The 19,187-nt window shown below is 41.8% G+C and overlaps 3 protein-coding genes across 7 annotated transcripts; 2 read left to right on the forward strand and 1 right to left on the reverse strand.

Annotated features, from left to right (window-relative positions):
* Positions 1 to 1,794: 1,794 nt before the first annotated feature.
* Positions 1,795 to 9,718, forward strand: RB195_019410 (uncharacterized protein; the record flags this gene model as incomplete). 2 transcript variants are annotated; one of them, XM_064187241.1, is made up of 10 exons in its annotated part: positions 1,795 to 1,833; positions 1,964 to 2,043; positions 2,095 to 2,185; positions 5,140 to 5,289; positions 5,348 to 5,485; positions 8,530 to 8,616; positions 9,150 to 9,276; positions 9,337 to 9,410; positions 9,473 to 9,592; positions 9,653 to 9,718. In XM_064187241.1, the coding sequence occupies 10 exons, from the start codon at positions 1,795 to 1,797 to the stop codon at positions 9,716 to 9,718; spliced, it is 972 nt and encodes a 323-aa protein (XP_064043121.1). The 2 variants fall into 2 exon arrangements, with proteins under 2 accessions (XP_064043121.1, XP_064043122.1); XM_064187240.1 differs by having other exon boundaries at positions 9,150 to 9,258.
* Positions 9,719 to 12,758: 3,040 nt separating this feature from the next.
* Positions 12,759 to 18,291, forward strand: RB195_019411 (uncharacterized protein; the record flags this gene model as incomplete). Of its 4 annotated transcripts, XM_013452001.2 has the most annotated exons (9): positions 12,759 to 12,773; positions 12,846 to 12,939; positions 14,016 to 14,092; positions 14,925 to 14,958; positions 15,022 to 15,114; positions 15,166 to 15,273; positions 17,005 to 17,124; positions 17,358 to 17,451; positions 18,279 to 18,291. In XM_013452001.2, the coding sequence occupies 9 exons, from the start codon at positions 12,759 to 12,761 to the stop codon at positions 18,289 to 18,291; spliced, it is 648 nt and encodes a 215-aa protein (XP_013307455.2). The 4 variants fall into 4 exon arrangements, with proteins under 4 accessions (XP_013307455.2, XP_064043125.1, XP_064043123.1 ...); XM_064187243.1 differs by lacking the exons at positions 14,016 to 14,092; positions 14,925 to 14,958; positions 18,279 to 18,291 and adding exons at positions 17,961 to 18,065; positions 18,125 to 18,218; XM_064187242.1 differs by lacking the exons at positions 14,016 to 14,092; positions 14,925 to 14,958.
* Positions 16,202 to 16,639, reverse strand: RB195_019412 (uncharacterized protein; the record flags this gene model as incomplete). Its single annotated transcript, XM_064187245.1, has 1 exon — positions 16,202 to 16,639. One exon carries the CDS (start codon positions 16,637 to 16,639, stop codon positions 16,202 to 16,204), a length of 438 nt encoding a protein of 145 aa, XP_064043126.1.
* Positions 18,292 to 19,187: the final 896 nt, after the last annotated feature.

The raw sequence follows: 19,187 nt of genomic DNA on the forward strand, positions 1-19,187 counted from the left end.
TCAAACGATGCAGGCTACGAACCGCGCGCCAGCCGAAATGTAACATCAGGCCACATAAAAATCGTCCATATGGTGCGCACCACAACTAAGCCACAGGCAGGCGGCACCCCCATTACCGTCGAAAACCTAAAACCCAAACCCCTTATGTACAGTGCCGTCGTCGCCAACCAACACCCCCCAATCCAATCGCGTGTCCGCAAGTCAAGGGGAACGGCTTAATGTCACATTACCAAAACACCACCAGTATAAAACACAATACAACACAAAAAAAGGACAACAAAGTATAGAAAACATGGTCAAAATGTCCCAAAGTCAATTATGGGCAGCGGGGCCAAAGCAGTATCCCACTATCCTTCTACCATAACGATGCGGCAGTGGGGCTGTCAAAAAGCGGCCGTTAAATCCGCAAACCCAAGGCAACGTACGTACCGTGTGTATGATCCCCACACCCGTTCCCGAGGGGATGCAGATATCGGGGTATCGTATCACGTCAGGTTGTGCGCACGATTATAAGGGAACGGCCCCAGTTAAGGGAACATCAACCAAAACAAACTCACCCCCACCCGAAAACAAACGGGAGTTGTATATTATCCACGAGAAATCCGCCCAACCAGCCAAACCCCAAAACAAAAAACAAGGTGCTCCACAAACGAGTACCGTACAAACCGGTGTCACGGCGGGCCGGGGCCATAAAACCCAGTGGGGTGGTGTGCACAAGCACCAAACACCATTCTGTTCCCGGGGCTGGGAGGCCGGGTAGGCACAATGGCTGGTTTAGGCCAGGCTATCCCAAACGTAGCCCTTTAATAAAATCTCCAATGGCACAGCCAAAAATCAGTTAAACACGTTCAACATCCGGATAAAGACAGTGAAACAATAAATAAAAGACTTACCAATGGAGCAAAAATATCTTATCTTTCCAATTCCACATATCAAGGCAATTTTAGAAAAACTCGACATTTCGCAAGTATTTTCTAGGATGAGTTCACTAACGATTTCCACATTTGTTTTGACAACATCTAGGCCAAAAACCCACTGTGGACACCTAAAATTCCAAGGAAAAAGTCCTGGTGTATCGATTCGCTCGGGATGTTCCAGCGCAGTCGGTAAGAATTCGGAATAAAAGTGACCTGCGCAGGCCAGGCGATATATCAACTCAGTGTTTTTATCCTCGCCGACGATTCTGGTACAAATTTATCGGCACCTTAAGCATGAGAGGATTGGTTGGCTCTGGCAGGGCTCCGAACTATCGACCGTACAGTCGCAACAAACCTCTTACCAACTACGATACATCGCTCCTGTCCTTGAGAGGCTTAACTTTTGGAAAATTCCCTGCAGTTATACGAACGTATCTCGTGTTCATATATATATATATATATATATATATATATATATATATATATATATATATATATATATATATATATATATATATATATATATATATATATATATATATATATATATATATATATATAATATATATATATATGAATATAATGATATATGAAGCTTCTTAGTGGTGTAAGCTATATATATATATAGCTTACACCACTAAGAAGTAATCATATATATAGAGAGAGAGGGAGAGAGAGAGAGAGAAAATCAGTATTTAAGAAACGTCGGATTCGTTACGAGGAGCGGCACCATTTGATATGGTTAGCTATGATTTGCTAGATTAGGAGAGTTGCATGATATCAGAGTGTTTGTGCTTAGTATTGCAAATAGATTTTATCTCTATTTCCAATTTGTCATTTATTCGCTTCTCATCTCGAGGTTTGTTCATTCTTAGCAATGAGTGACTCGGATGAGGACGATCTGGGCTTCGTTCCTGTGAGATGAGTTGTAATTTTGCTTGATGATTGCCATATCATGGTGACGTAAACTGTATACAGTGTCATGTAAATTGAAATTCTGTTTGAAGACGGGGACATGTCTTGTCACAGTACGACTCATAATTTAGGGAACTGTAGTAGAATCGTCCAAAAATAAATATGTGATTGTAAAACTACTTGGAGCAGGAGGATTTGGAGCAGTCTACAGGTTTTTTTTTTGGAACCCATCTGTGATTATCATTTATTTACTGAACTACAGGGTACATGATCAGAAAGATCCGACAAAAATGTTTGCAATGAAAGTTGAAAAGAAAATAGAGACAAGAAAGCACTCCAAGCTTAAAATGGAGGTATGCGTTTCACATTACTGTGCGCATGTCCATCTTTATGTTGGAGGGTTATTGGCTCATCAGCACAAAAAAAACTTCATGCGCCGGCGAACGTGATTTCACCAGTATTTCAGCATTTAGCTTATTGCAAATCAGTATTACTTTGGCTGATAAATCGGTAAAATTGTCATTGAATGCAAAATTGATGACCACGCAGTACTTTATATATCCACTGCGTGGGACCACGTCTTTTTGCACATGAATTGTCGGAGTGCATGAATGTCCCTGAATACCGACTACAGAACAGATTGAATATTTGATAACTTCTCATAAAGTATTTTAATGATGCTATCCCCCTCTATCATCAGATTGCTTTAACAGCTTACACCACTAAGAAGTAATCACTTGTAGGGAACCAACTTTCATCACAGGCAGTTTCCGAGGACTTGGCGGGCAGTTAATACTCAGCGAAATGTCGTCTTTTACAACAGCCAACTTAGTTCTCGCGGTGAAGGGCTGCAGCTCTCCAAATAGTTTATTTAACTGCGAAAACACGAGAGAATCACAATGTTATCGCGTTAAAACTGCGAATTCACAGAAGTCAGATGTATGATGATGATTCAGATGTAACTCTGAAGTACTTGAAAGAGAAAAAAATCCAGTGTTTGAGAGCTTTTCGGCAATTGTAAGCTTCATAAGATTGGTGCTGGATTACTGAAACCATGTATTATATGAGGACCAGTCTGAACGTGAGGCTAAAGCCGGACTTCAGACTTTCTGTGGTGTTCTCCTCGCTCGCCATCACTGGTCAGCGAAAATTAATAGTAGTGGGATTTTATGCAAAATTAGAATTGTGCTTTTCTAAAAAGTCCTTTTCTTTCTTCTTTTTAGCGCTTAGCTTAGGCGAAAGATTCCATTGTTTCCTTCCTTTTTGCGTCATTTCTACATTTGAAGAGCATTCAAATTTCAGTTCCAGTAATTCAGTTCCAAACACTCCTTCAATACCAACATAATATAGACACAATTTAAAAGCATTACTCTCATTACCTCAAGTATGAGTTTTCTTCCTGCTTTTCCCCTTTCCGATCCCATTTTATAGCTTTGTGGCGCTGGCGCACCAATTCGACGCCGGTGAACCCGTCGCAACCCATTTTTCGAATTTCGTTTCACACATACACATACACATACGCATACACATACACACACACGTGACAGACTAAGCGCGTTATTATATAGCATGTAAAAGTGATAAAGTGCACGTCATTTATCTATTTCCTTAGGATGCCCCTACACGATCGATTTTGATTCTGAATTGTTTGAGGTTTATGGACGAATGAGCAGCCCCTGCAACGAATTTCAAGGCCCGTCAATGTGTCAAGTCAGCGCATTTTCATCCTCCCAGACAAGTTCGCTACCAATCTATCGAACTCATAAGAATGAAACCTTTGTTGGGTGCAGAGCGAATTCAAGACATCGATCATTTTTCCCAGCCGAATCTCATACCGACAAGTTACATAAGCTGCCTGTAATCCGTACAACATACCTAGTGAGGAGCACCTTACAAAAGAGAGGAAACAACCACAACAATGCGGCCGAACGTTCAATTTTAATGCCTTCATCGAGAAATCTTAAGAAGTTAGAAGCAGAGAAACAAGCGAACGAAGTGTGAGGAAAAATTGAATTGAAGATTTACAAATTAAGCTCTAATGAAAGTTAACACTGTAGTGGTCTCTGCGTGTTTCCTTTACGCTGGGAAAAGGAAACAGTTACTATAGCTGAATCAACATGGAATAACCGTTGAAAAACCACAAGAAATCTGTCTGAAACATTTCTTTTCAGGATCCTTCAAGCTCTCTCATACCCTGAATTCCAGCCTGAAAAAAGATTATACTTAGGCATTATGAAAACCTTTGGGAGGTTGAGGGAGGTGAGGGTTCGAGCCATCAAAATAGGAAGGTCGGTGGTTTGAAACCTGAGCCAACCAACCCTTTTCGGGATCGATGAAATGTACCAAGACTTGTTCGAGCGGGCAAGGCGTGAGAAAACTGCGTTCGTAACCGCATAACGTGACAACCTTTCTGTTCGTGCCGTAACCACGAGAAAGTAGTCGAAAGTCAGGTTTCTTCTTGCCCCCAACATCTCCAGTTTCATAGAATGCTGCCTTAACATGAATATATCATCAGCTGAGAAACACATTTACAAAAGAGTTGATCAGGGGAAATCAGAAGGAAAGGCAGAAAGAATGAACATAATCAAAAAATTCCGGGCAATATCGCCTCGGATGACTTCACTTGGCAAAACGTGACAAATTGTCAAGCAAACCGCTCGCAGGCCGATCTCTCGTGCAACTACACCTTCACGTCATTTTGAGCCGACTATATATCCGCAGACTATATATCCATCATTAGGAACAATGTCGGGCGATCGACAAAGGCAGTGGGTCCTCGTGGACAATAACGAGTGGTATATTCGGATCAAAACTAGCTGAAACTCGTGTGGTTTCGTAAGGTAGGGGTTGCGAGGGATTAGGGCTGCAGAGATGAGTGGAACTGCTGAGGGTCCCACATCGACTACAGCCGCCACCGTCTAATTAAAATTTGGATTGGTGCGACAGGGTTGTGCCACTCATGGAAGGATCGTTTCCATAACACTGCATGCGACAAATGCCAGTAGGAGTCATTGCATACAAGTTTTTTTTAAAATGCCATTTAGCAAGATGGTTGCCTGTTTCCGACGTACTTCGCGCAGTTGCTTGATAGGATATAGAAAAAGCTACTCCGAAGACTACACAGTAGTCTTCCCTGGGCATAGTACGCTGTTAAGAGTCAAGCAGAAGCAATGCATTCGCCACTATTCATGTTTTCTATTTGTTGAGATTTTCGGGCGGTTTTGCACTAAACTGCGCCGGAGCAGCGGCAGACATATCAGTAATAGAGTAGGGCGATTGCTCTTTACTGTGTTTGATTTGTTTTCAGATTGCAATTTTAAAACTTGTGTCCAACGAGCGGCATCAATCTCATTTCACGGCAATTATCGACAGAGGAAAAAAGGAAACTTATTTTTTTCTTGTTATGGAGTTAGTAGGAAAAAGCCTAGCTGATCTGAAAAGTTCGAGACCTGAAAAGGTCTGTTTTTTAGGACGGGCCGGTTCCATAATCCCATTTAATCACCAAATTTCTTCAGGTGTTTTCTATATCAACAGGCCTTGGTGCTTCCATACAATGTCTTGAGGCATGTCAGGATCTTCACAAGTATGGATTTATACACAGAGACCTGAAACCAGCTAATTATGCTATTGGATTAGGGGAGAAAAAAAGAGTGGTGGGTTGATCATGCAGTCCGTTCTCAGAAGCCTATAACAAAGCATGTATGTATTATCAACAACTTTATTTTGAATTCGAGGGAAGTGGAGCCATTTTCCCTGCTTTTAGCAATGATTCCCAGTTGCTGTATCATTTCCGCCGAGCCTTGTTTTGTGAAAGATAGAGAATAAAGTGTCTGACATTAATCTACTGTACTGTACTGTCTACTCAGATGTGCCAGCCCTTGAACTTGAATCCGGAGTTGTTTAAGGTTTTGCGTAATGCGGCCAATAAAATAACCGACCTATCAATCCAATGTTTTTCAGTCGGTCGTAGCTTGACTTCTCACAAATACTAATCCCAAGAATGGGAATTTGTCGAATCCTCACACCTCAACCTCACAATGGAATACACTCCTTGGTAGTAGTATGCGATAACAATTTCCGACGCTCTGAATTTCAGTCTTATGTGTTTTCAATATCCAAACAGCTTTGTCCCTCATTCTCAGTTGTTGTGTCAGGATCTCAGACCTTGTGGATGGAATGCAGGGGAGCCCATGTAATACACATACTCACCATAAACATATACATCGGTAAAATAAAGTAAAATACACGGATCTTCCTCACTACAGGAATCATAGAGGGTTAGTCGCACGTCCACGTGGAGGTAAGGGGCTGCATCCCCTGAAACGCAGGTGGATACAAACTTCCTATTTCCAGAACTGGCTCATGCCATCCTTGTATGCTGCACGTCGGCTCTACTTGTAACCAAGTGACTTTGAGGTGCAAGAGAGGAGTCTGGAGTCGTCTCCAACAAATAAGCTCCATATGCCCACTCGGGAGAACGCTAGCTTAAAATGACGATCTGTACCTGAAACGCGCGTACGCTTGCATCGGAAACGGCCATTATAGATCTGATTATGCAGGTACGACGTTATCGAACTGGCCGAGATGAAACGACTCCTCTCACTGAACCCCGTATTGAAACTGGAAAAGAATTGTTCTTAGGAAAATGCGACAGTATAGACAGTATATAGAGAAGATGTGGTCCAACCCAGCTTTGACTATCGTCGTCGCTTATGCTCCAACATCGAAGTACGAAAAAGAAGTCGAAGCTTTCTACATGGACCTAAAGAAGTTCAAGAGGCAATAGCATACCTCGTACGAGGTCACTGCTGGTGATTTCAATGAAAAACTCTGCTGGATGAACCCACGCAAACCCACGACTATCATTAACTGGGATACAATGGAGCGAACAGGAGTAAAAGCTTTCCAAGTTTACCAAGACCACCATGTTTGCAGTATTAGAAGCGCTCTACTTTGGACGTGGAAGCACCTCGATGAAGGGTGCCTTAATGAAATTGACCACATCATTGTTATTGAAAGGTTTTGCTTGATGGATGTTGCTGTCGTAGCAAAGTCCTCTAGGGGCTATAGCCTCTTCCACACGATTTTATTCCACACGGAGGGAAGAGAAAACCGCGGAGTTCAAAGTCCCAGAACTATCATTAACTGGGATCTCTTAGCTACGCTAGCTTGCTTCTTGAAGATTTCTTACTGGATTTCTTACTGGACAGCGGCGAGGAATAGGTCGTTAGACCCATCGCAACTGTACAAAGAAGGCTGAAAGTGTTAAAACCACCAAGAGGCACCTGCCCCTTGGTGGTTTTAACACTTTCAGCCAGGCACCTGCCTCTTGGTGGTTTTAACAACAACAGCAGTATTGGCTGAATCAGTAGCGGTGAGCAAATGCATTCTCTACGACCGTTGGAATTTCGTCAATCGTAGAACAAATTGACTGCTCTCCGGAACCCGAGTGGAACAACCATTGCATCGAGGAGAGAAAAGGATAAAATCATCCACGACTTCCACTCTGATCTCCTCGACAGCCACATCCACTTGTTTTGTCACTTTTATCGACTTGAAGAAAGCCTTCGACTCAGTTGAGACGGAATTGGTTACCAAAGCCTTGAACAACCAAGGCGTCCTTGTTCATAACTTAAAAGTACAATCTCATTTGAATTATTCGCGGTCACTCTCGAGAACGCAATATGAAAGGAGAAGTGGGACGACAGGGGATTATGGTGGATGGTCGGCAGCTACACCATCTACGCTTTACTGGTGACATAAAAGGCGATGTTAATGAGAAACGGATGGATCTCAGATGCTCCATCCACGTTCGAAAACTTGTCCAAGTACATCAGCTGCATTTGTCTAGGTCGGGTAAGCAGGATGATGAGGAGCATCGAAGATGTGGTGAAGGCTTCGTGATCGTCTCTTCAATACCACAGTACTTTCCGCTTTGAACTATGGTTCAGAAACCGGGCCCCTTCGCAAACAATATGAAAATCCTGTGAGCGTTATGGAACCATAGGAAGGTAGGTGCAGTACGTTAAAGAACGCTCAACTGAAAAGGTGATGCTAGCAGATTCGCACTTCGTGCAAGTGAAAGAGAGGATTCGATATTCAGTGTACGTCAACTATCGAAAGACAGAGACAGTGCCGCATATGTCAAGGGAAGCAAAACAAGGCGAACCGGACACGGGTTTTATCGAGAACCATCGAACCAGAGCGTGAGGGGCTTTGTTGCACGCAACATCAAACGCAGTGTAGAAAGACCTGCGACACGCGATCAAGTGAGAGTATTACTGGGACCCGCTCGAGCAAATCGACGAACAACGGAAGTCAAGGTAACCACGTCTTTAGGCAAAATACAACGTAACTGGACATTTCTACGTTTGTAAGCCACACAAATGACGTTGTGAGAACAAAATCTCACTTCAGCAAAAACACGAAGTTTGGTGGCTTTTACTTACACTGTTGGATCCATAGGAAAGTAGCTGCTGTACGACCCAAGAATTATTTGATGTTCGCGACTGGGTAGAGTTGGGACTATGAGTGTTTTTAATAGCGTCCCATAGATGGAAGTTTACGAAAATTGCACACTTTAGTTGAAAGTTTCCATTTACTTTTTGATGGCTTCTTGCATGTTTAACTTCTCTAAGGATAAAGTATAACCATTGTGTAAACGTCCTCACTCACAAATTCATTATTTGATGTTGAGGTGTACATTCTGGATTTTGGAATTGCTCGGCGCATCCTGAATGATAAGAATGAGCTAAAAACGCCACGCGTTTCTGTACGCTTTAAGGTTTGCACTTCATTCTATATGAATTCTTTGATAACTCCTACAAGTGTGTTAATTTGAGAGAGGCGGGTTATATCAACACTTATAACATATTGCGGATGGAGAAATACTTTTACACTTCTGCGCTGGTAATCCGGTAAGGGGTTCAGAAAACGAGGAGGCTGACTTCGCTGACAAGAGACTCCGTAGTATTTGTAGCAGAAAAACTTGACACTTCAATTTCTCGAATTTCGCTGCTGACATCTAGCTTCCTTTCTGGGGATTTGCTCAGCTGCGTGTCACCTAGAAGAAAAATCTATTTCCAGCTTTGTATCTCTTATCACTCAATTCAGTGGTATTCATTGGTGGCTTTATAAACGTAGCCTTTGTGGTGAATCGCTGATTCGTTGATGGCATAGATCAAGATTATGAATTCAAGATGAAATGTGATTTCATCCGAAAATTCCAGAATTGTGCTGATCTAGAATGTCCAGAAAGTACATTCAGAAAATGAAGGTCTACAAAAAAAGATGAGAGAATCGACTTGTTTCTTCCAGGGGACAATTCCATTCGCTTCTATAGCATGCCACAAAGGCATTGAAATGGGGCCGAAGGACGACTGCGAATCATGGTACTACCTGATGCTGGACCTTACTGTTCCAGGAGGTGAATCTGCTCAGCCAGGCAAATTATTCGTCGTTTTCTGTTCGTAGTGAATACTACGGGAGTTGAATTCCACCTCAGGTTTGATTTGGAAAAGAATGGCCGATAAAAACGAAGTCTTAAAGGTAAAGGAGGAGTGCAGGACAACGAGGAAGGTGAGAAAAGCAGAACAACTTCAGTTGAAGAAGCAACTGTAGTAGCACAGACGGCAGTTCAGGATGCAATGCTTGGCCACTTGAAATGCAAAGAAGAGCTTTGGCGTGTTATTGAGTATATCGACAAACTTCACTACCACGACCATGTGGACTACAGTTATATTTATAAATTACTTGAAGAGGTTGGTAGCATTTTAATCATCTGATCATAGCCATTTTATCAAGGTACTTAAACATTTTAGGGTGCACTTCAAGCAGGCGGGAATGTGAATAATCCGTATGATTGGGAAGTTGAAGCATTAGGCTAGCCGCTTAGAAGCCAGGATAACAAAAGTAGTTCTCGATCAAATTTAGCTAATACAATTAATAAATGGCATTCTCGGGGCTGTACTGATGCATCACAAGAAAATACTGCGAAAGAGTTAATTTGCAATGTCTATCTCAGTTTTGAGTCCACTGTTGATTAGTTCTTCCATTCTTTTACCAAGAGGAACACTGCTGATATTGAATCTCCATTAAAGGCATCACCCCACGAATCTGGGGTGGTACAGATTTCAGGCGGAGAGTTCCCATGCGGGGTTGTAGATTATGGAGAGGAGGGTGATTCTGTCGATTTCTTCCTAGTTGCCGTAAAAACACGGTCCGAAAGGTGCGGCGCACAAGCTGGCCGCTCCAGTCGAACTCGTTGTAGAAAATAGCGCCCCGGATTGCTCGAAGCCGTATCATCCGAGCCGTTTTTTACGGCGATTACGAAGAAATAGACGGAATCACACCCCTCTCGATAATCTACTATCCCGTATACGAATACTCCACCTGAAATCCGTACCACCTCAGGTTTGTGGGATGATGCCTTTAATGTCTACTTTAGATGGTGAGCGGAAAGAATTTGCCAGAGTTGAACATATTTCTAAGCTGTGACACCTAGAGAGTTCTTTAGAAATTTTAACGTCTCTTCAAAGTGCCAGAACATTTCAACAGAGGCGGTACAATATTCATTCAAGAGTTCCACCAGTCCTCAGTTAGCCCTCCACGGTTAATAGTGGAATTTACCCAGATATTATAAAAAGGTGCTGTTGACCAGCACCCCACGCCAAACGTGAATACGGCTAAATTTAATGTAATCATTTGGTAACAACTCTCTGAGCTGAGGTGAGAGCTGAGGTGCTCGGTGTCGATACGCAGTACATGCGAGATGTCTTGGCTCACAAGCTATGAAACAGTAAAGAATGGATGCATTCTGTGCTATCGCCTGTTGCAAATTCAGAAGCTTGAAAGAGGACGAGGTGTTCAAGGAGACCACGCCTTGGCGACGACGCAGGCGATGACACCATTTCTGCTGTCAAGTCAAGTCAAACTCGGTCCCTTTTGACTCGACGGCTATGCTCCAGCTTCAAAAAATTATCTTTATGCAATTCTAAACTAAGAGAACAGCGAAGAATGCAGTACGGAAAGTTGTGCACGGATGTATTGAAACTGGTGTCTTGCTTGCACTTTGAAGCTTCCTTAGCGGTTGAAAGGATGGATGAGCGACGCACTCCCAAATAGTGAAAGATTTTATAACTTACCACCGCTTTTCTGTTGATATCGGCTCTGATCGAGTTTACGCTAAATGTGGTAGTTCTGAACAAAGGCGGACGTACGCAGTTGTGTCATTGTTACATTAAAAAAAAAGAGAAAGATCTGCAGGAAAAATGTCTGGGTCTACATACATTTGTTATGCGTTTAATTTGAAATAAGTAATTTTTGCTTTTTCGCTAACCTCTGGTTCACGAGCAAACACCACTTTTGAAAAAGAGTCAGACTTGTTGTCATTCTTTCAAGTATTTCGGTACAGACGTTACCCAATGCTTTGAGGCTATGGTTTCTCAAGCACTCATTAGAACAGAGCTCACCGTTAGTAGGACACATGTTGGAAAAAGCTATGGACAAGACTGACTGTGAATAATTGGTGTATGAAGCAGGATTAGAGGGAAACACAGGGATCTCTGATCTGGCGGTTGGGGTGATTTTACACAAATGGGACAATTCAAATCCAAATGTATACTTGGTGTATATAGTTTAGTGTGTTCTTAGTTAAGACGGGTGTGGCGCAGTCGGTTAGAGGTCCGTTGTAGCCACACGGTCGAGGGTTCGAAACCGCCCTAGTGCAAACCAAGCCTTTCATTCCTCCGGGGTCGATAAATTGGTACCAGACTTGTCTGGGAGGATAAAAACACTGGCTTGATCATCGGCTGACCCCGCTAGTCATTGTATAGGCCAACACGCATTCCAAAACCCCAACGATTACGAATTCCAGTAAAACGCGTTGGCGCATCCCAAGTGGGTTGATACGCCAGTGACTTTATCCTTTATCCTCTTAGTTAAGCCTTTAATTAATTCGCTTGGGATGCACCAACGCGTTCACTTTAATCCAGAATCATTTGAAATTTACCAACGCGTATCTACCCTACAATGACTTGTGGAGGCTGACCGTTGTATCAAGCCAGTGTCTTTATCCTCCCAGTCCGGCAGCACTTTACCGACTCCAGACAGAGGAAAAGGTTGATTAGTACCATGGCGGTTTTGAACCGTTGATTGCCGACTGCGCTACACTCCCCTGTGCTGTTTACTAAATTGATCTTGACTCTCGAGCTGTTTTGAACTTAACCAGAGAACGACCGTAAAGCAGAAGAACTAAGCGATGAGATCATATCATTCAAAGATTAGGTTTCTTTCCTCTGTTAATTCCTCAAGCGAAACGTTTAGTGGGGTGAGTGCAAACTACATCCCATAAGTGTTGCTTGAGAATGTGAAAATTTTACTCGATTATAGCTATTATTGAATCGCACAAGGCATAGTACGGTTATAACTTCTAGCTTCCTTATTCCATGTACAGCGCGAAAACCAGAAGGTGCCTACGTTACTTTGAGTCTGCTTAGAACACGTGTGTGTTATGCTCCAAACGTATATGTTCTATTCAACTTCTCATGGAAGCAAAGTCCGCTTTGTAGATGTATTGAAGCGTAGGATGGTTGTCTAACGCAGTGTCGATCAAGATATTCAGATTCACAATTAGATAACTATTATTTTATATAGTACGCACAATTTGCATGCTCATCCAGTAGGATCCCTCCTGTGCTGAAGATGTATGTATATGTGTGCACAAATAGATTCTTTTGCATCCTTTTTAGCATAGGCGTTGAATTGTTTGGAGAAGAGATATCAAAATATGTCTGTTCGTATACCACGGTGCTGTTTGAGAGGGAATGCCCATCGTCTGACCCTCTTGACGGCGTCCACCGCCATCACGTTGCTAGGTGACCGCTTCTACATGCGAACAAAAATGCACTGTGGAATAATTTCGTAACTATGACATCAAATGTGGCAAGTTTTACAAGTTTTTTAACCAGTATATTAAGATCGCTAAGTTTTAGTGATTTATTTATTTATTTGCAGAGGTCGTCGTTAGTCTATGAGCTTTTTATTCATGCCCACCGTATATATTCTGTGATGTTCTTCATTGCAATGATTTTTATATATTTCTACAAAGGTAGGTCTCTACCAGGGTAGAATATAAAATTTTATTCAACAGATATGTACGTTAATGATCAAGAATATTTGGCAATGTTCCCTTGACATCGATTTTTCCTCACTATTTTTACAAAAATAACCAAGAAATATGTTTTCATAGAAATAAGACGTAGTGAACGACATAGTTAACAATAATGATCTCACTATGAATGGAGCGCTCATGCTGTTTACTGAGTAGAATGATTAGACTGTTGCTGTACATATTTCTGTAATGAACGATTAAGTCCGTATCCACCTCCACTTCATTGCTAGGAGCAATGGAGCACATTAGCGTCAAAATTGGTTGTGATTTGCAAATTCTCTATGCGCATATTCTTAAGGAATATCCGCGAAGCATGCAAATAGTAAAAAGTGTCTCTAATTTTGGTTTCATTGTCGTAGAGTGTAGAAATCTGCTCAAAACACGGTTTAATTGAATTTGAATTTAACCAATTTATACAGTGGCGGACAGAAGTTTAGCAGTTTTTTTCTCATCGAATTTTTGGTCCATTTTTTCGTTTTCTTTCTGTTAAATCTACTAAATATGACGATGTGGGAAATGCAATTCCGTTTTTAAATAAAAGCGGAAAATACAGAATGAAAACATGAAATTTGTTTTAAAAAATATGCAATTTCAGATTTGTTGGAAATAGGGCGAACAAAAAAAAGTTTAATAATTTCTTAGTTCTTACATTATTTACGTTATTTTCCTTCTTCCTGTAGCTCTTTTGCGATGTTTTATGCTTTATTAACAAATTAATTTGTTCTAGGCATGGGTAAAAAAACAAAACGTTGACCCAACTATGTGAGAGCTAGTTATTAAAGCCGATGCCAAGAAAAAAAATTTGTTGTCCCTCAACATAATCTTTATTCAAACACTGTAACCAGAATTTGTCTACGTTTTGAGAAGTAGAAAGTTATCACGAAGAATACCAAGAAAAACTATTGAAAGAAATGATATCAAGATTCTCAGAGATCTTTATAGCAATCCAAATCCCATCGGTCGACGTTCAAAAGATCTGGCTAAATTTTCAAAGATTTCTGTGCGATTTTCAGAAACGCCCAAAGTTGTTTATGTGCCATCGGACTTTTTGGTAGAAGACCCCGTAAAAAAACCGCTGCTCTCCGTGAAGGTGAGAAGACTCGACTAGCACTTGAGAAGACCACACTCGCACCGAGCGGAGCAGTATAGGCCAGATGTGCCGTAAACCGATTATTCAATTCATTAGTGTTGTTCGAAATTGATGTACGGATCTCGATGCTCGATGCCAACAATCCCTGAATTTAATCTTAAACCTCAAATTCCTGTTGCGAATTAATCTTGCTGCGTTTAATGTAACCACGGCCTTGGCAAATGCTGCTCGAGTCATGACGCAAGAAAATCTTTGAAAATTTATCCAGACCTTCTTGAACATCGACAGGTTAATTGTGAACTGTTCCCACTTCTGGGAACGCTCTAGCGATAGCGCTTGGATAAAAATTAATACGGGTAACAACGTTTCTCTCTTTGTACCCGAGAAAACGGATTTGATAATTAGATCTTGCATATTTCGGACTGCTTATTGGTTTTTGTCTGGAAGAAACTAATTTGTTAAGAAAGTGTATGTCGTATATTAAGCACTCTATTTGAAGACTAAAATTTGCATATATATGGATGTTCTGTGTAGAAAATAATTCAACGGGAACTGGTTATGTTCATTTTCAACATGGGGGTTGAACGGTATAGTCGGGTCAATACGACATGAACCTCGGTGCAGTTAGGTGAGCGGTTGCGCTCGAAGCCGTAAGCGCGGTGGAGCGTAGCGGTTAGGCGATGGGGGACTCTCGCTAGCGCCACTCATCGCTGCAGTTCGCGATGGTCCACCTCTATTCCAACCGCTGTCTCCATCGCGCCGCTTTGACTGCCACCGCTACGTAGCTGCTTCATGACGTATCGACGGGACTTTATCCTCTTTTCCCGAAAAGGCTTCGATCGGAATTGATACCTCTAACTGTGACTGTATTCAATATACAATTTCTTCAGATTTATTTCTTTTCTTTTTACTTCTACTCGTGATTTTAGGTTCAGTTTTACCCTACCAATATCACGTACGTGTTCTAGAACTCCTGATAATACTTGCATTTGCACCGATTGAAGCTATACGACTATCGTGGGGTAAGTATTTCACACCATTGAACTAACGATCTCCTTCTTCGAAGCTTTTAGGAAGCCGAGGAAACTTGACGGAAACGCCGGTCTTTCTGGGATTCTCGATACTTCTTAGCGTTCCTTTGTTATTGATTCTCCTCTACTTGGCCGTTTTTCAGAACTATGGTAGGAGCCATTTCAAACAAACATAACTGGAACCTATTCGTTTTTTTTTTAATTTCTACTTCTTCTAGTAGATCTTTTTAAAGCGTGTTTCTCTTACACAAATTCCTATGATGGTATGAGACACGACCATGTCATGTATAATGCACTTTTCCGGATTTATAATTTAAATGTTCGACAATACTAGAACTTCTCACTCATTTCATTTCAATTCAATTTCCATATTCACCAATGACATTAACAATGTTTTTCTCGACTTGGTTCGATTTGGTTTAAAGGCATCACCCCACGAATCTGAGGTGGTGCAGATTTCAGGTGGAGTATTCGTATACAGGATGGGAGACTACGGAGAGGGGGGTAATTCCGTCCATTTTTTCCTAATTGCCGTAAAAAACGGCCCGGAAGATACGGCTTCATTCCCTTTTCACACACCATTTTCTACAAGAGATTCGATTGGAGCGCGCCAGTCTTGTGCGGCGCCGCATCTTCCGGGCCGTTTTTTACGGCAATTAGCAAGAAATGGACGTAATCACCTCCCTCCCGTAGTCTCCCATCCCGTATACGAATACTCCACCTGAAATCTGCACCACCTCAGATTCGTGGGGTGATGCCTTTAACGTGTGCTCGACAAGCTGTCGTCGAACGCGTTCAGCTGGCGCACGCGATGCTTGGATTTTGAAACCAAGCGCTGGGGCTCTGAATAGCTTATAGTAGACTCAAAACGACCTGACGTTCGGTGCACCTTGGCTAAAAGCGGTGAAGCAAGCAGTTGAGATTGAGGCGGGACCACCGCATATCCGACTGAGGAGTGTTCCTCGTCAGAACATAGTCGAGCTGAAGTTTGAGAGTTCTCATCTTCCGCTTGCGTTGCTCTTCAGGCGTTAAAAAGGTTGAACTCTGCCACGTGAGCTGATGGCGTCGATGATTTTTCTTAAACGTGGGCACCTATGATCCAGCGCTTACGTGCTCTGCGATCCCGCAGTCGTACGAAGGCGCATCTAGGCAACGTTGAGCCAAATTCCTCCATGAGTTTGTTGTAATCGTTCTTCACAGCTACCACGGAGCCACCTACCTTCTTCTTATCAGCATCGCTGCAGTCTATGATGAACTTTTCGGTGCTGATGACGGGCCGATCACTCATGCGTGTTTCCTGCAGTGCAGCAAACGGCACAGAGAGGTATCGCAAAACTTTAGACACGGCAATTTGTTGGAATTCACTCGACAGTGTCCGGCAGTTCAGCGTGACGAAACGAATGGTTCTTGCCAAAGATTGCATGCTCTCTTCAGGCCGTTGACCTTTCAGGTTGTGGACTTTGGCGATGTGCTGGACGACAGCACCTTTTTGCAATGTAGGGGAAGCTTTCGCCATATAACAGTGCAGGTTATATAGCTCGTACGTTCAAAATGTCAAAGTTGAGAATTCCGTATTTTATTCACCATTATTATCTACCGACTGATCTGCCTCAAACAATTATGAATCAGAAAAAAATTGTCTGGATCTATAATTTTCCATACGACTCCTTCTAAATTTTGCCGCAGTCATCTTTTTCACGAATTAGGTATACGATGTAAGAAACTGCTAACACTAATACTTTCGCTGTTTTTAATTAATTTGAATCAACTTTTCCATTCTATTATTGTTTATTTGAACTTTGGTGGTTAGAACTCTGCAAAAGAAAACATCTTGGAATAGCTAGTCGTTACTCTGAGTAAAACCTAACTGAATTGTTACAGTACACAAGAGGGAGAGACTCGGCAAGCATAGCCAGAATTTTCTTGGGAAAGGCAGCGATTGTATTTCCTACACAACTTTGTTCCCTGTATTTGGTATGAATGCTGCCAAAAAACTATGCGGTATGTTAGAATATATAGCCAGTCTTTCAAATTGGCGAGAGATTTGCACATACTTGGGAGAATCAATGAAACACGTCGATTTCACAGTCGAGTTGTGCTTTATCACGATCCCTTAGTAGAACACAAGGATGGGCAAGACGATTATATGTCATTCGAAACTAGAAGGAAAGAAATTAAAAACTGAAAAGGAACAAAACTAGGTATTTCAGACAGAGTTGCACAACCTTTTTCAGTTCTTCTTATCGAGGCCATTATTGTTGGAGTAAGCAGTATCCTGGTGATCATCGAGACTATAGTCGGCCTTGCGTTGTGTGCCACACTTTCAACGTGGGTTCTTTTCTATTTCTGTCGAGTTATATTTCGACGTTCCTATAGTATTTACTAGACAAATTAAAAGTAAGTCACTATAGTACCCTTAAGCGTTATCCGACGTCACTTTCTTGGCCTTGTTGAGGTAACAATGAAGGATGAAATTCTTAGTGCTTATCAATTCTTTTGCTATAGGATCTATAGGATTTACTTCAATTCTGAATCGTTAAATGTTTATAAACCTATATGCGGCCCAGTGAATGATTTTCTGGACTAGCCGATCTATCGTAACCGTCCAAGCAAGTCTGAAACCAATTTGAAGATCAGGAGAGATGAAAGGCTAGGTTGACCTAGTGCCGTTATGAGTCATGGACCGTTCGGTCGTAGCTGAACCTCATATTGTTATATGCGCCTCTGCTTTGTGGAGACAGTGTTGACAAAAGCTGAAAAGAGCGTGCGTGTCCGTATTAGAATAGTTGCGCTTTGAAATGGACTTACAGGTAAGCTATTTTTCTGGACAGTTATAGTGGGGCAGTTATAGTGCTGCAGGTAAGAGGCTCCGCTACGGGGACGGCGCAATCGACGGTTCGAAAGTGCCCTTGTGCTTTTCATCCCTCCGATACGATAGACAGGTACCAGACTTGTCTGAAAGGATGAAACACTGGTTAAAAACATATTGTTAATTTGTCAGTCCTCGGAAGTCACTATCTACGCTAGGACGAGATCTTGAGCCTCAAAACTATGGTGAACTAAACGAGTTGACGCATCCCAAGCGGGTTGAATAACACCAGACGCTTTCTCCCTTATTCTTGATGTAAATCCACTAATTTTAACGTTTCTTTCAGTGGCAGCAGTTAGATCGTCTACACGAATGTTCAAACATACAAGATAGGCTGAGAAAACGTGCTACAAATCTGAATAAAGATGTACAGAGTGTGTCTTATACGTGTCACTTCCAGAAGAAGCATGAATAAATTCCATTCGTTTCTTCCGTTCTTTCCCCTACACTTCACGTCCCACACTGCAACTTACGAGCATTGAAATGAATGATTTCTGCAGTTATCCATCGTTGGATCTATCTGACGTCAAGCAATTAGCATCGTTCCTGCCTAGAAGGTGGTTCTAAATAAGAGTCCCGAAGCGAAGAATTCTGGACAAGATTCTCCTTATCTTTCACTGAATCTTTTTACTGGAGTCCTGGGATTCATTTGTTGTTTGTTAACTGTTTGCTGAAAGAAGACATCCCTCCATTAATAGATAATTGGGGAAAGGATTGTAGTAATTGATTGTTGATAATTGTAAGGATTTATGAAGAAATGTTAAGTTAGTCGAAACATTTTTTCTGACTTAGCTAACTATATATAGTTTTCCTCTAGGACACGAAATTTGTCAATAGCACAACCACTATCACTGTCAACAACCGAATTCGACCAGTTTGTTTGCAAAGTCCCTCAGTCGGTGCTCCTGAAAATCATGGAAAAGCTCGGAGCGATCAGAATTTGAGAGTCCTGTTCCATCCAGGTGCAATTTGGAATTAATGGAAAGGCATCGTTTGTGTTTTGCTCCGAAATTATACGGATCTAGAATTCTGATATGATTTTCCTTTTTTGTTCTTTGATGTGATAAGTTCTATTCGTTCAGACCTGTCAACTCTCTCTTTTTCTATCCACAGATGTTTGACTGTAGTTTTTGTGGAGGAGTATGAACACGCTCTACGCTTCTCTACGCTTCCCGAAGGAAAATCAAATAAATCA

Source organism: Necator americanus, chromosome II (assembly GCF_031761385.1).
Source record: "Necator americanus strain Aroian chromosome II, whole genome shotgun sequence".
NCBI lineage: Eukaryota > Metazoa > Nematoda > Chromadorea > Rhabditida > Ancylostomatidae > Necator > Necator americanus.